At 39.3% G+C, this 12,971-nt stretch overlaps 1 protein-coding gene across 1 annotated transcript in view; it reads right to left on the bottom strand.

Annotated features, from left to right (window-relative positions):
• The window catches only part of na (sodium leak channel non-selective protein na), a 52,914-nt gene that overhangs the window by 13,309 nt on the left and 26,634 nt on the right, over positions 1–12,971 (bottom strand). Inside the window, exons 22-29 of the mRNA XM_037429947.2 lie at positions 12,012–12,143; positions 11,219–11,386; positions 9,080–9,184; positions 8,884–8,987; positions 4,193–4,313; positions 1,926–2,024; positions 795–995; positions 369–443 (exon numbers count right to left, since the gene is read on the bottom strand). Of these exons, the coding sequence (XP_037285844.1) occupies positions 369–443; positions 795–995; positions 1,926–2,024; positions 4,193–4,313; positions 8,884–8,987; positions 9,080–9,184; positions 11,219–11,386; positions 12,012–12,143 (1,005 nt within the window). The remainder of the gene's footprint in view (positions 1–368; positions 444–794; positions 996–1,925; positions 2,025–4,192; positions 4,314–8,883; positions 8,988–9,079; positions 9,185–11,218; positions 11,387–12,011; positions 12,144–12,971) is intronic.

The following is a 12,971-nucleotide window of genomic DNA, read 5'->3' as shown; positions in this document are numbered from 1 at the left end:
CTACAAAACATGAAAGGTTGCAAGTGTGGACAATGCCTTCTGCATCGGTGCACTTGTGTCACAGAACACACACACATTCAATTGGGACAGTCACTTTTGTTTTTATAAGAGGAGTTTTACTATGCCCAAAGTTACAACAGGACGACAATTGATACCTTGTACTCTAGTATATTGCAGCTTTTGAAAGCAGAGCTCTTTAAGCTTTTCATTGCAACATGTTATGCGAACAGGAATTACCATCACGAACCAGTTTGCTCTGGCTTTATCTTCGACTTATGCTTCTACTTACACAGTTGGTTTATAGCATTGCTCCATTAGTGCAAGCTGTCCACTTTTTCTTTTTAAGGAGCTAAGGAAGTACTACTCACCTCAACAGTAAATAATATCGTGAAACCGGCAGAAACTGTCGCAAGCGGGATCGTATGAGGTTCATCCGATTTCCACTGCAACAAGCATAGAAAAGACTGGCTTGGTATACAAGGAGACAGAGAATATAAAAAAGGATGAAAACGTCTTAGATTTTAACAGTGGGCTTAAACTTTGTCACCAAAGAAACTTTGTTGTGTTGGGCATCACCATCACTGCGACATGGGTGCCACGACACCGTGATGCATAAATCGAAGTACACACGCGACTGTAGCCTAGTTAAGGACAAATTCCATGGCCAAGATACTTGTTCAAGATTAAGACTTTCATTATTTGCTTGGCATTGACCAGTTCAGACAAATTGCATCATTTCATGCCTGAACACAAAGCAGTTTCACTACATAGGCTTGCCAAACAGGGACACTCACGCTGACACATAGCAGGCTGCTGTTGGCCATGACGAGCATGGCAATGGCCCTCTTGAAGAGCAGGTTCTGGGTGATGTCGTAGATGAAGGCGCGCAGCTTGTGGTGGTCTGGGCGAGGCGGCAGGTGCAGGGGCTGCGCAATCTTGAGTCGCTTCTTCAGGTCACACCAGCGGCGCTGGTCAACTGTCAGCAGAGCCGTTCCCTGTTCATCGGCAGGGCCATGGGAACAGAGAACGTAAGAAAAGAAGGGGCTAGGCCAGGCATTTTATATGCCTTTTATATGTCGTATTGTAGTCCCGAAACCGCAAGGGTCCCGCACCATTATACAAGACACAAGGTGTGCTAGCTGTGCATTGAGTGGAGTATGCAAAGTAAACCTTTCATTACAATGATCAAAACAAGGAAGATTGTTTACACAAGGTTTATTCAAGCAATACACATCCTGTGTGTCTAGAACAAAACACAGCTGTAAATTGGAGCTGCTAAGGTATGCTGCCCAGGGGAAGGGAATATTGTAGCCCAGCCATGCCTCGTAAGTGATGCTTCTGGTTATGATAATCGTTTACTCATTCATTTTTATTAGATAAGTACACACATAATTATGTAACCTAGACTTGAAAATGTTAACTAGTGTTGCTTACTGTCATGGTATGCCTCGGTGTCATTGTTTATTGACCTTTTCTACTATTGTTATCAGTTTCCTGCTGAGAGTCCCAACAAACTGCTGTTTCCCATGTACACATGTACTTACATCTTAGAACTTTTTGAAGGACACCATGGACACAAAGTAAAGGCATAGAAAAAGGAACAGCTTAGACCACTGGTTTTTTTAATTCCACATATTTAACTTCCATGACTTTCATTCTTCCCTTCCCCCACCTCTATTTCTTAATATCTACAGGGGCCTGAGCAGTGTTCTTGATTCACATGCTTTAGGTTCTTTGAAAATGTTATTTCTACTGAGGCTGCAAAGTATAATGATAAACAAAGAGGAAACAACACTGCGTTACGTGCACACTCATAAAACGAGCAATACTAGAGAAATAAATAGTGAAGTGTAAAATACGTAGTGTTTCAATAGTAGTTACTTGCTGCTACTACATTCAAAGAAAGACTAGACAAAGCTTCTCACCTTGTTTTCACTGTAGTTAGCAATCACAACACCGACAAACAGTGTCAGCCCAATCATACAGCCAAGAAACACAAATATGTGAATGTAAATGGCATGAACCTGAAAAGTAAAGATAGTTTCTTCATTTCTTGCACCTCTCACTTGATATTCAAGTTGGGTGTCATGGCACAAAATGCTATTATTCGAACGTCAATACAGTTCTTGCTACTACATTATCGCGCTCACATAAATCTTAACACAAGTCTGGTTTCACGCATGACTTTAGTGATAAAACTTAAGCTTACATGTTCTGCAACTGAAAAATAATGCACAAAAAATGGCATGATGATAGTGCGTCACATTAAGAAACATCCTATTACTCTAAGTTTAATTTCTTACAGTATGGGGCAAACTCACTTTTTCTGGCACGTAGAGACAGCATGACTATATTTTAACTAACAGTATTTTCTCACCATCAGTTATGGAACACTAAAACATGATGTATGTTAAAATGAAAAACTAAAGACTCACTTTGTAAAAGTAGCTATTCTTTGAAGAACTAATGCCATTAATATACCAGCTTTATTATTATGGCTAATAATTAATGCTTATTAACCACAATAATTTACTCTGATCAACCAAGCATTAGCACTTCTGGCCATAATTCATAATTGCATTATAATTGGTTTTAAAGAGAGCGAATAAACCACTTTTACAGCACCATATAAGCCGGACAATGATCATGGTTGTGCTTATAAGATGCAATCAAGTATATTTTGCAGAAGTGGGTGTCAGCTTACTTTCTCATTTACCTGCACGAAAGAAGATATCGACGTTTTAAAAACGTCATGGTGGCATGAACAGAATCATTCTTCTAAGCGAGAATGAGGGTCAGCCATGCTACTAACACTGATGTTTAGAACCTGAGCAATGCCATAGGCACGTGCAAATGCTAATAATGTGTTAGTTATGTTAACATCTACACTATGTTTAGTAGGATAGAAAAAGAATGAGCATCACCGCATATAAATGTACATAGATCAAGGCCTTAACACTTCAGATAATGTACATTGCACCACTTCTGAAACATTTTATATCAGGTTGGCATTATGAAAACTTTTTTTATGGTATAATTAACTTAACTAACTGCAAGCCACCATTGGAAGTGCCAGGATAGTACTCAAAAATAATATTTAAGGAAACGAAAATTTAGGACTAACTTGAAAGCAGCATGTATGAATACCCATGGCATAAGTTAATCAATGGTGATGAGTGCCAAGTAAACATGACCGTAAATCAATGCATGGAGAAGTACGTGTAAATGCTTTGCAAGGGCAGTCGTCACTTGGAAATCAATCTTTGCTGATGAACATAAACAAGTTTCTTTGTTGTTGTTTTTTGTACATTGAGAAGTATAAATGGAGATATGCTTCATAAGAAACTGACATTCACACTTTTGCAAATCTTACTCTCCCCACAAATGGTGGGAGAGAGAGAAAACACAATTATATGGTCCAGAGGGATGAGTATGAGGTGCTTATACATCCAATTTCTGGCTAGGAGAATTTGTTACATGTAGGAACTAACTTAAGTAACAGAGTTTAGTAAAGAAAGTAAAAAAAAGGACTTCGTAAAAAGTGACAACAAACTGGCCTGAAATCGCTTGACCATGCAGCACGCAGAACAGAAATACTATGAACTTTACAGTCTTCAGGTAAATCTCACTTTTTACACAATGCCATAATATTTTCTTTGAAAACTATGGCTGACAGTGGCAAATGACTCTTTTTAAACAATTCTATCTTTAATGAAGAAAAAGCACTGTAAAATTGTGATCACTACAGTAAAATTATACTATTTGCTTTCATTTCCATTCCATGGCTAGTTCTTATAAGCCTTCAGCACTAAATATTACATGTAACTAGCTCAACTAATTACTGATAAGCAGTAAGAAAAATTTTGTGCGGGTTTACTTGCTCAGACCTCTGTTCGCTCAAGCAATGCATGCAACTAGAAGCCCTAAATTGAGGCGACTATAAGCGACATCAATGCCTCTGAAAGGAAGATAGAATAATGAGGGGCACATTAAGACAGCACAAAAAGACAAAAAAAAGACAAGGACATTTAGAATGCAACCATACAAAACACAAGAGATGGGGTGCAACGTCGCATCGAGTCTTTTTCTTTGTGTGTCCTCTTCGGTTGCTCTATGGGTTTATGTTTTATGACAGTATCAGCATGAATGCTTTGAATGAGTGTGTGAGTGTTCATGCTTGAGAGAGACTTACTGGCCCCAGCCTGTGTAGGAGAACGTCACGAATGTCTAGCCATCCCTTGAAAGAGAGCACCTCAAAGAGTGCTAACATAGCATTGCCAATACTGTCAAAGTTGAACCTGCGAGGGTTTGCCCTAGGGGCGGGAAGACAGCAGCGAGGTCAGTGAAAAGAAGGGTCATGGTAAGCACACTGAAGAGCACAGAAGAGAGGACCCGCCTCTCTTCTGTCCAGAAAGCACGCAGTGAACAATTAAACTACAAATGATGGCAACGTGCTCTTTCTAACTGTGCCACTACTTGTCTTTCTGTTTTATTTTTTGTCAAAAAATTGAATCAAATGCATTTCTGGTCGGTGAAGAAAACGCAGCTCCTAGATGCACATAAATTGCTGCTGTCGAACACATGCGGTGCTAAAATGTCGCAGCCTCAGCACGTGCTCAGTGTTTTCAGTTTGCATGTGCTCTTGGAGGCGATTGACGGTGCGAGCTGATGAACATACACTTTTATTAGGTGTTACTGTATAATCAGTTAAAACATTTAGCATGTTTCAGCTTGTGCTATTAACTGCTGTAGCTACTGCAGGGTGACCGACCATCTACTGATAGTGCTTCTTTGCGCAGAAGTGACAAGTTGTCAGTTACTCTTGCAAGCAGTCTTACACGAAAAGAACTGTATCATTTTTGTTCATATAAATCTAGGCTACTGGTTTAAACTTGCAAATGCAATAACGTATAGCCAGTGATTTTAATATATGCAAAACTGTGAATGGTGCCTAGCTGCGAGTTCCACTTTTCTATTGCTCTGGTTTACCTTTTGTGCCGTCATAAATTATCGCAAGCTTTCCTACCTTAGCAGTTACAGATGCAGAGTAGCTGCTTATTTATAGATAAAATATTCACATAAGAGCTTCTTACAGCACATTAAAGAAATCACATTACACAATTTCTGCCTGACACTTTTTTGCACTCTGTGTTGTCGTAGAAAAACATTACGAGATATAAATGTTACGAGCTTTTTAATAGGTGCTGCAAATCAGAGGTTAAACAGATTGTCACCATGTGAAAGCTAGTATTTGACTGCTTTTAGCACCACACTTATGCTTCCATGCATTAACTTGATTCACTCTGTTTTTCTTGCAAATATTGATCATGCACACCATAAATATAAAGTTCATTAGACATTTTTGAACAAGAAACAGCTAGTTGAAATCGTTTTTGTAGCTGGTATGCACTTGGAATTCACACGGAAGGCAAGAAGAACTACCGTATGTTAGGGACAATTTTTGAAGGACAGCATAGGAGGTGTTCACTACAAAAGATAATAAACAATCCAAACTAACAATCAGTCATCTGCCTACACTGCTATTGATCTTCTCTTCTTTTTTTTTTTTTTTTCAAAACAATAAATGCAGTACACAGTATTTTGTAGCTGGGTAAAGTGTGACATTAACCAAACACATTCTAAAAAAAATGTTAGTTTTCAGAGCGTGATGGTGCGGGCACTGGTCTACATTCGTAGGGTGCAGTTAGTCTCAAGTGGCACAATTTAGTCAGCTTTTAGAATGACAGAGGTGCACAGGTTGCTTGTGGTTGCAAGTAATCGTGGGCACCCCTGCCAACTGGATTCAAGCAACTGCAGCCTTCTACTAAAAGCCAAGAACACAAGCAAAACCATAGCTTTAATAGATTTTGTCCAATATGCTTTTAACATTCTAAGCACATAGCCATGGGCTCAGCATTCAGAGCCATGCATAACTATTTGCATGTCCGTGCCTCTTATGAAATGGGATGTAAATTTCCATTTTTTTGTAGCGCTGATCTTTTCTTTCATGTATCAAGTGTCTGCTCACTGTGTCCCAATTCTGTTGCCGTAGCAACCACAAGAACGCCTTTTAAGCATATCTTTGGCATGCTGCTCCCTAGAATTACAAGACCCATGCTCCTCAATAATCATTCTTTAATGCCAAATTAGGATTGTTTCTTTACTATATGTACCCTTTGCTGGTATACAGTTCTTGTTAAAACAATCAGCTAATACAAGTAAGGAAACAACTAACTGTTTTATTTAACTTTTTTTTTATCTTCCGTGACAAGAAAATAGGCTTTACTCTATATGGAGGCAAAGCTAAACGTTAAATATGTCATATCACCTGGTCTGTTTTTGCCAACACTGTGCAATGTACAAGAATATGTTGAAAATGTGTTCTTTGTGGTTTCCGTCTGAAAGCTTTGCTTCTGCATTTAACATTTACAATTCACTTTGTTCAACTGCATATTTCAACTCGACAATAAGAACAAATCCAGATCAGCTTCCACACCATGCAGCAAATGAGAACACCATGCCTAGACGCATCACAATGTATTAAAAAGCTTGACGCAGGCAATTGATGTCAACGTTAAACTAGATTGTGTCGTTCAACAAGGCTTTTCACTTGAGATCGCATTAGTAGCATCTTGATGATGCCACGCTAGCGTGCCAAAAGCGATGTTAAAAGCAGTGGACAAAGGGCCTCATTGAGTGGTCATTCACGCACCACAGCTGCAGTTGCTGAGCCAGCTTGCATTGCAGTCAGTTTAGTGATGACGGTTTAGTTGCAGTGCGCACACGGTGCATGTGTCCCCGAGGACAATCACCCGAACGGAGGCATGCTTGTGCCTTGCATCCGTTGTGCAGTTGAAACTCACACGGCTCACTTGCTCGATAATAATGTCTCTGACATCGGTATAGCCTTCTAAAGAGAGCACCTCAAATAAGGTGAGCAGAGCGCTGCCTAAGTTGTCGAAGTTGAAGTTTCTCGGATTAGCCCTGAAGGAAGCAATGAAGGGGAAAGGGAGGAACATTTTCAGTTTGCCGCTGGTGGCTCCAGAAAAGTCACAGTAGAAAACAAGCTCTACACGGCAATGAGAGTTGTATGTTGCCTCTGTGCATTTCGTCTTTCAGGCTTGCCTGTATAAGTTAAGTAAAGATGTCGTTGCTAGAACTTATATAAACAAGAAGCAGCCCTGACATAAATATGCTAGTTTAACAAAACTTGATGCTCCTCCTCATTACACTGCCCAAAATTATGTTCTTAAAGGGGTACTGGCACGAAATATTTTGCTTATCATTTTTTGCTTAAAATGATAGTCCAAGCCCCCGAAAGTATAAAAAATGTACCAGTAAGTGTGAGTGCGCCCTTAAAAATTAATTACTTCATGTTTTTAAGAGCTAGTGTTGGTTCCTACTGCACCCTGACATCACGACGTGGTATGAGCAGCGCCACCAGGGGGTAGTATGTGCACGCGCAAGTTTTCGTGACGTATCCTCGTCCCTCGTTGCTTCTTCAAACGATTACTTTGCCCTCTGATAAGCATATATCTTGTATTCATGGGCACATACACTATTCCAGACTCTGCTTATTCACTTCACAGGTACGCTGGATGACAATGACTGTACATGGCGTGAGTAAGATGATCAAGAAAGCGACGCGCAAGCTGCCTTTTTTTTGTGCTTGACATCATCACTACTAGCCAGACCACTGCATAAAGTCACAAGTATTACTACTGTAGCCTGATGTCTAGTTAGTGCCAATGTCGGTAGGTGCACTGCGGAAAAATGGACTTTATCAAAATCGAATATGTTATCAGCATTTGTTGAGCGTCACACTTCCTCAGAGCCTTCGCTGTATACAGGAGATTTGTATGGCACAGTAAACTCGCCTTCGAAAAAAGGTGTCAGTAACCCCTTAAGTACTAATTAAATGTGATTGTTAAAACGAAGATGAATTTCGTTCCAGCATAAGCATGACGTGAAGAACATATATGTGCTGCAATACATGCCTGTGACCCTCACATCACGTGTTTTAAATGTCAGTTACATGTGTAGCCTGAGAAATAATTGTTTTGAAAAATGTTTTTACAACTGGGAAAAGAAAAACAAAAACACGTTTGTGGCAACAGTGCATCATAAATTGACTTTCAACATTTCGCTATCATAGCTTCAATGAACGGCTGTTATGAACTGCATATGGCACTTCGTAAATTCTCTCTGCTGCTTTGATGAACTGTGCTTCCAAGTGTTCCTTGCTCCCCTTCCTGCTGAACAGCCATTGTATATAGAATGTACAAAAATGACAATTTTCTTTTGCCTCTGTGCTGACTTGCACAAATAGAAGTGTGTGTGCAGTGTTACTGCGATACGCCACCGCATAAAACATTGTCAGCACCCAAAGGCTGGCTTACTATTATACATGAAACGTATGAGTTTTTTTCATGGTTTGGGCACACAGCTTGTAGAGCAACAAAGTGCTGTCTTTGTTGCACACACCAACAGAGACATAACACCACAACCTCAGCTGCTTCACTTCAGACACTTCACAGAAATTTTGTGAACATACTGTTTCATTCTGTCACGTCTGGTGCAAAAGGGGCTCTAAAAATCCACAATAATCTCAGCACTAAACCTTCCAGACGAAGATAAGTATATTTCGCACTCAATTAAGCAAACTTCATTGCTATGGTCATTGTATTTAACCTGGCTATTCAGTGATAAAAATTGTCAATGCAATTGATCTATTTGCTGTTAAAGTAAGTGCTGAAAAAGAAGCAAGACCGCACCAATAGTGGGGTAGCGTGTATGACATCAAAAAGATAATTTCAAAAATGTAGAAGTTCAGACTGAAGTTTTCACTGCCATAATACAAGGGTTCAAGCGCAGATGACGTACCAAACACGAGGCACCAGGATTACAGGGTAAGTGTCGTTTTCTGCTGGCTGGAGCTTCATTTTGGTAACAAATACCTTGCGCATAAAAAACCCAACACACTCCTTCTGCAAAGGCAAATATTCAATAAATCAATTAATCAGAAACAAGCGGGCAAGATGACCATGAGAGACAACCATCTGTGGAATTCATTGCTTACCCTCGTTTTGATATCCGGATCATTGCAACGCGCTAGTCGGCCACCAAACAAGTGCACACCATAACACGCAAAGACAAACATGAGAACAATTAACAGAATGGAGACCTGCAAAGAATAAAAAGTCTCAAGTTACCCAGCTGCTGCACTGTTGTAGACTGCTCAAGTTAATGAACGTTTCTTGCCTCACCAATAGGTTATCTAACATCACAAAAATACACCTCTGTTTGTAGAAAGTAATATATGCATGGCAAGGGAACAGTTAGAACGTTGTACAGTGCTCATGGAATGAAACATGTCATTCTAGCTCTAGATAATTCATGTACTTTCGTCTTTGCCATTGTCTATCTTCAGTTGGTTCCACATAAGTGTAATATTGCTATGTACATTTACGTGCTATCTACATTTACATTTACATCCCCTTTATGAGCCGGGCTCGTAGTGACATGTCGTGGCTATTTCCAGGAATCCGTCAGGCTAGTTGTTAAGCTCGAAGTTTGATGTCAAGTTTCATTTTGTGAGTACAGTGTTTCTCATTGATTATTCTATGCTGAAAACACTGCTACTAGGCATGTATAAATAGTAAATTTTAGGTTCCAAGTGAATTAAAAGCAAATAGTGATTTGGTCAAAAAACTTGAAATCAAATTTCAATAGTATATATCACATATTATAAAAAAAAGTGCATATTTACCATAGTCCAAGTAACCTGCACAACATTGATCTTTAATTGAAACAATGCACGTGAAAATGTAATCCTTTTGGTTCTGCTAGTGTTAATAAAAATTTCTTTCTCTTTCTCAAGGAAAATTGGAAGCAACCTTGAATAGTAGCAGCACATGACTTTCGGTAGGATGCAAATGATACCTGTAAAAAATGTTACTTTTCAAAATTTGCTATATACTTAGAGTATTCAGCCGGTATGACAAGCTTTTAACTTAAAGAGATGATGAATTATGTGAGAGTAATAGACTCATTTAACCTTGAAGTGAGGCTTCACTGCAGTGTGGATTTTTTCTGTACTAGTGTATTCATAATATATCACCCCTCAACTGCAGTGACACCACCTTTGCAATAAGCTGCAGGTAGTTTATAGTGCACATCTACACAAATATTTCAAGTTCTTGTTGAACAAAATTTAAGTACTGCAATATTTGTTCGAATATTCGAAGTGCTCGAATACTATTTGCACATGCCTAACCAGTCGTTTTTATGTCACCAAAGCACTTGTGATCACTTATAAAAGAGGGATCACTTAGAAAAGAGGGACAGAGTGGTTAACCAGGTTAACAGAGAACACTGATCTCTGGTTGTTCTCCTTATGCTGAAGATTAGTTTGGTCTGGTTAAAATGTACATGGCTGAAGACATCTCCCTGGCACAATTCTTATACGAGGCCTCACTGTTACAGCAACAGCCGTTAGGCTCAACTCTCCATTGAATTTGCTGTGTTCACCTGTCCATTTTTTTATGCCATAGTGGTGATCATAAAGTGGTGAACACATTGTCAGCCCGCAGGTTACATGATGCAGTTCGGATAAAATTCTTGAACGTGTAGAGCTCGGTCTAGTAACTTGTGCAACACGACAACATATTGACATACACCGCATTCAGTGTGCAGAACTTATACAGATATGTAGGATAATAACAATACCTTGGATCACCCTATCTACTCTACACACTTCTTCTCTAGCAAGTTCTCATCTGCAAAACTGAAACCAAGGTTTCAAAAGAAGCAGTAAAAAATGAAATGATTGAAGCAATGACCTACTCCTCAAATCTTTCCCTTTGCAATTTTTCATTTATCACACTAAAACAAGGAAGAGTAAAAAAGCAATTTGAGGATTTTGAGTAGAGAAAAAATAATAAAAGCCCCAATGGGTCATCAGTTGTCAAGAAATGGCTGAACACCTTTAAACTATTGATAAAGCTGTAGGACAAGTGCGCTGCATCTGGGGTGAACAGTGTTTTGTAATATCTAAAGAAGTAATCAAATACTATGAAAAGAATAGTCCATTATTTTTAAGTTCCTCCTCACACTTTGTACGGAGCTGTTTGCTCCAGTACCAACCAGAATGAATTACACAGAGCACACCTTTCACGAAATTCACGTAAATTCAGAGCCAAAAACATCTCAAGCCTACCAGGAGAATTTCCTTAAATCCTCGGCACAGCTCGCAGACCACCTTGCGCATGTGAGGCACAAGGCTGAAGATCCTGAGCGGCCGCACGCAGCGCAGCAACAACAGCAATTGGGTGCCCGACTGTGGCGGGACTCGCTGGGGCATCCAGCACAGGAAGACCAGGCTTACCTGAGCAGGAGAAAAAGAAGGAGGTCTAAAATAGTGCAAAGCGATAAGCTTAGCTTTCTAGCATGACACGCCTTTATTTCAAAAGAGTTATTCAGTCACCGTATCACATACGGCATAGTATAGCTGCAAGAAACGATCAAGGTCAGTTGATTCACAGAATCTACTGTAGTAACACGATTAGTGGTGCACATAAACAAAGCAAGAAACCTTTGCAAGATGTGAAAATGTTTTTAATGTCAATAAGATTATCTGCATGTAAACCCCATTTTTTCATAGTGGGTATATCTCGGGTTTTTTGGTTGATTCCTGAGGCAGCAGTCTAAAAATGTGAACGAATTTTGAAGGTAATAAGGTACAAAATTATGGCTCATTTTGATGTTGCATACAAGCAACTACTGTAACTGCATTTTTCATCGCCATAATTTTTTATAGTCACTGTAACTCATTATGAAAACTGTGTTGAATAAATCATGTTCCCTTTCCTTCTTCCTCTGCTTTTCTTTTTGAGAAGGCATAGCAGTATTTCGCATAGATGTCAGTTCTAGGATGTGGATATACATAATGTATCGTATGGAAATCATAAAGCCGCGAGACGATTCATGGTGTTGAAAGACGCATCACTTACTATGAAAATGAAGACATCTCCGATGCCTCCGATGTCCTTGATAAGGGCTTTTGGTGTGAAAAATAATCCATCGGCAAGAGTTTTCAGGGTCAGTTCTATGCTCATTGCTACTACAAAAACGTATTCTGCAATCTGAAAAAAAAAAAAAAGAAAGAGAAGAAAAAAGCACTTACAATAAATCAACACAGTAAATACAGTACATTTGAATTCACTGCTCATCCCAAACATGAACATAGCAGTCACTGAATTATTTCAAGGCAACAATATAACACGAGACATTCGACTAAAGTCATGATGAAAATAAAAATATCTAGAGGAATTACTAAAAAACACGCTGCAATAGACTCATTTAACGGAAATCTCTTAAATGGAATTGCTGCTTAAACGGAATAACTGCCTCTGGTATGGTTAGTTTTGCACTTGAATTCTACAACCCTGTTCATCTCACAGTAAATGGTACTCCTGGTAAACTGAACGTATTTCCTGGTTCCGTAAGTTTCCATTCAATGGGAGTCTACCGTACCTGCATTGTAAACATTTATTGCAGTACAAGAAAAACTGCACACCACACAATGTAAATATCGAGACATAATTAAGTGACAAATAAACTTCGTTCACTTGTACAAGTTTCAGTAAAATAATGCACGGGGTTACGAGATGGGTTGTTTTCGTAAATTCTGAAAACAGGCCTTTGTACAGGTATTACTATTATCGAATATGTGGTCCTACAGGCTGGACTGGTTTGACGTGTGTGTAGCAACACTGGCTGCGCCCGTCAATAGTTGCACTTGGTACCTAATCTGCATAAAAATATAGATCACTTCAATCGGCACTAAACAAGCCTTTCATAAGTTCCCAGCGTCCTAGTGGTGCCAGGAGTCAAACTTCGATTCCTTCTGGCTAAGCTGGTTTGTCAAGGCCAGCTAACTTTAATTTTTGAATGCATCAAAATAAAAATTT

The sequence above is a fragment of the Rhipicephalus microplus genome, chromosome 1, assembly GCF_043290135.1.
Source record: "Rhipicephalus microplus isolate Deutch F79 chromosome 1, USDA_Rmic, whole genome shotgun sequence".
In the NCBI taxonomy this organism is placed as follows: domain Eukaryota; kingdom Metazoa; phylum Arthropoda; class Arachnida; order Ixodida; family Ixodidae; genus Rhipicephalus; species Rhipicephalus microplus.
Note: the sequence above shows the minus strand (reverse complement) of the source record. Positions and strands in the feature narration are given on the sequence as shown.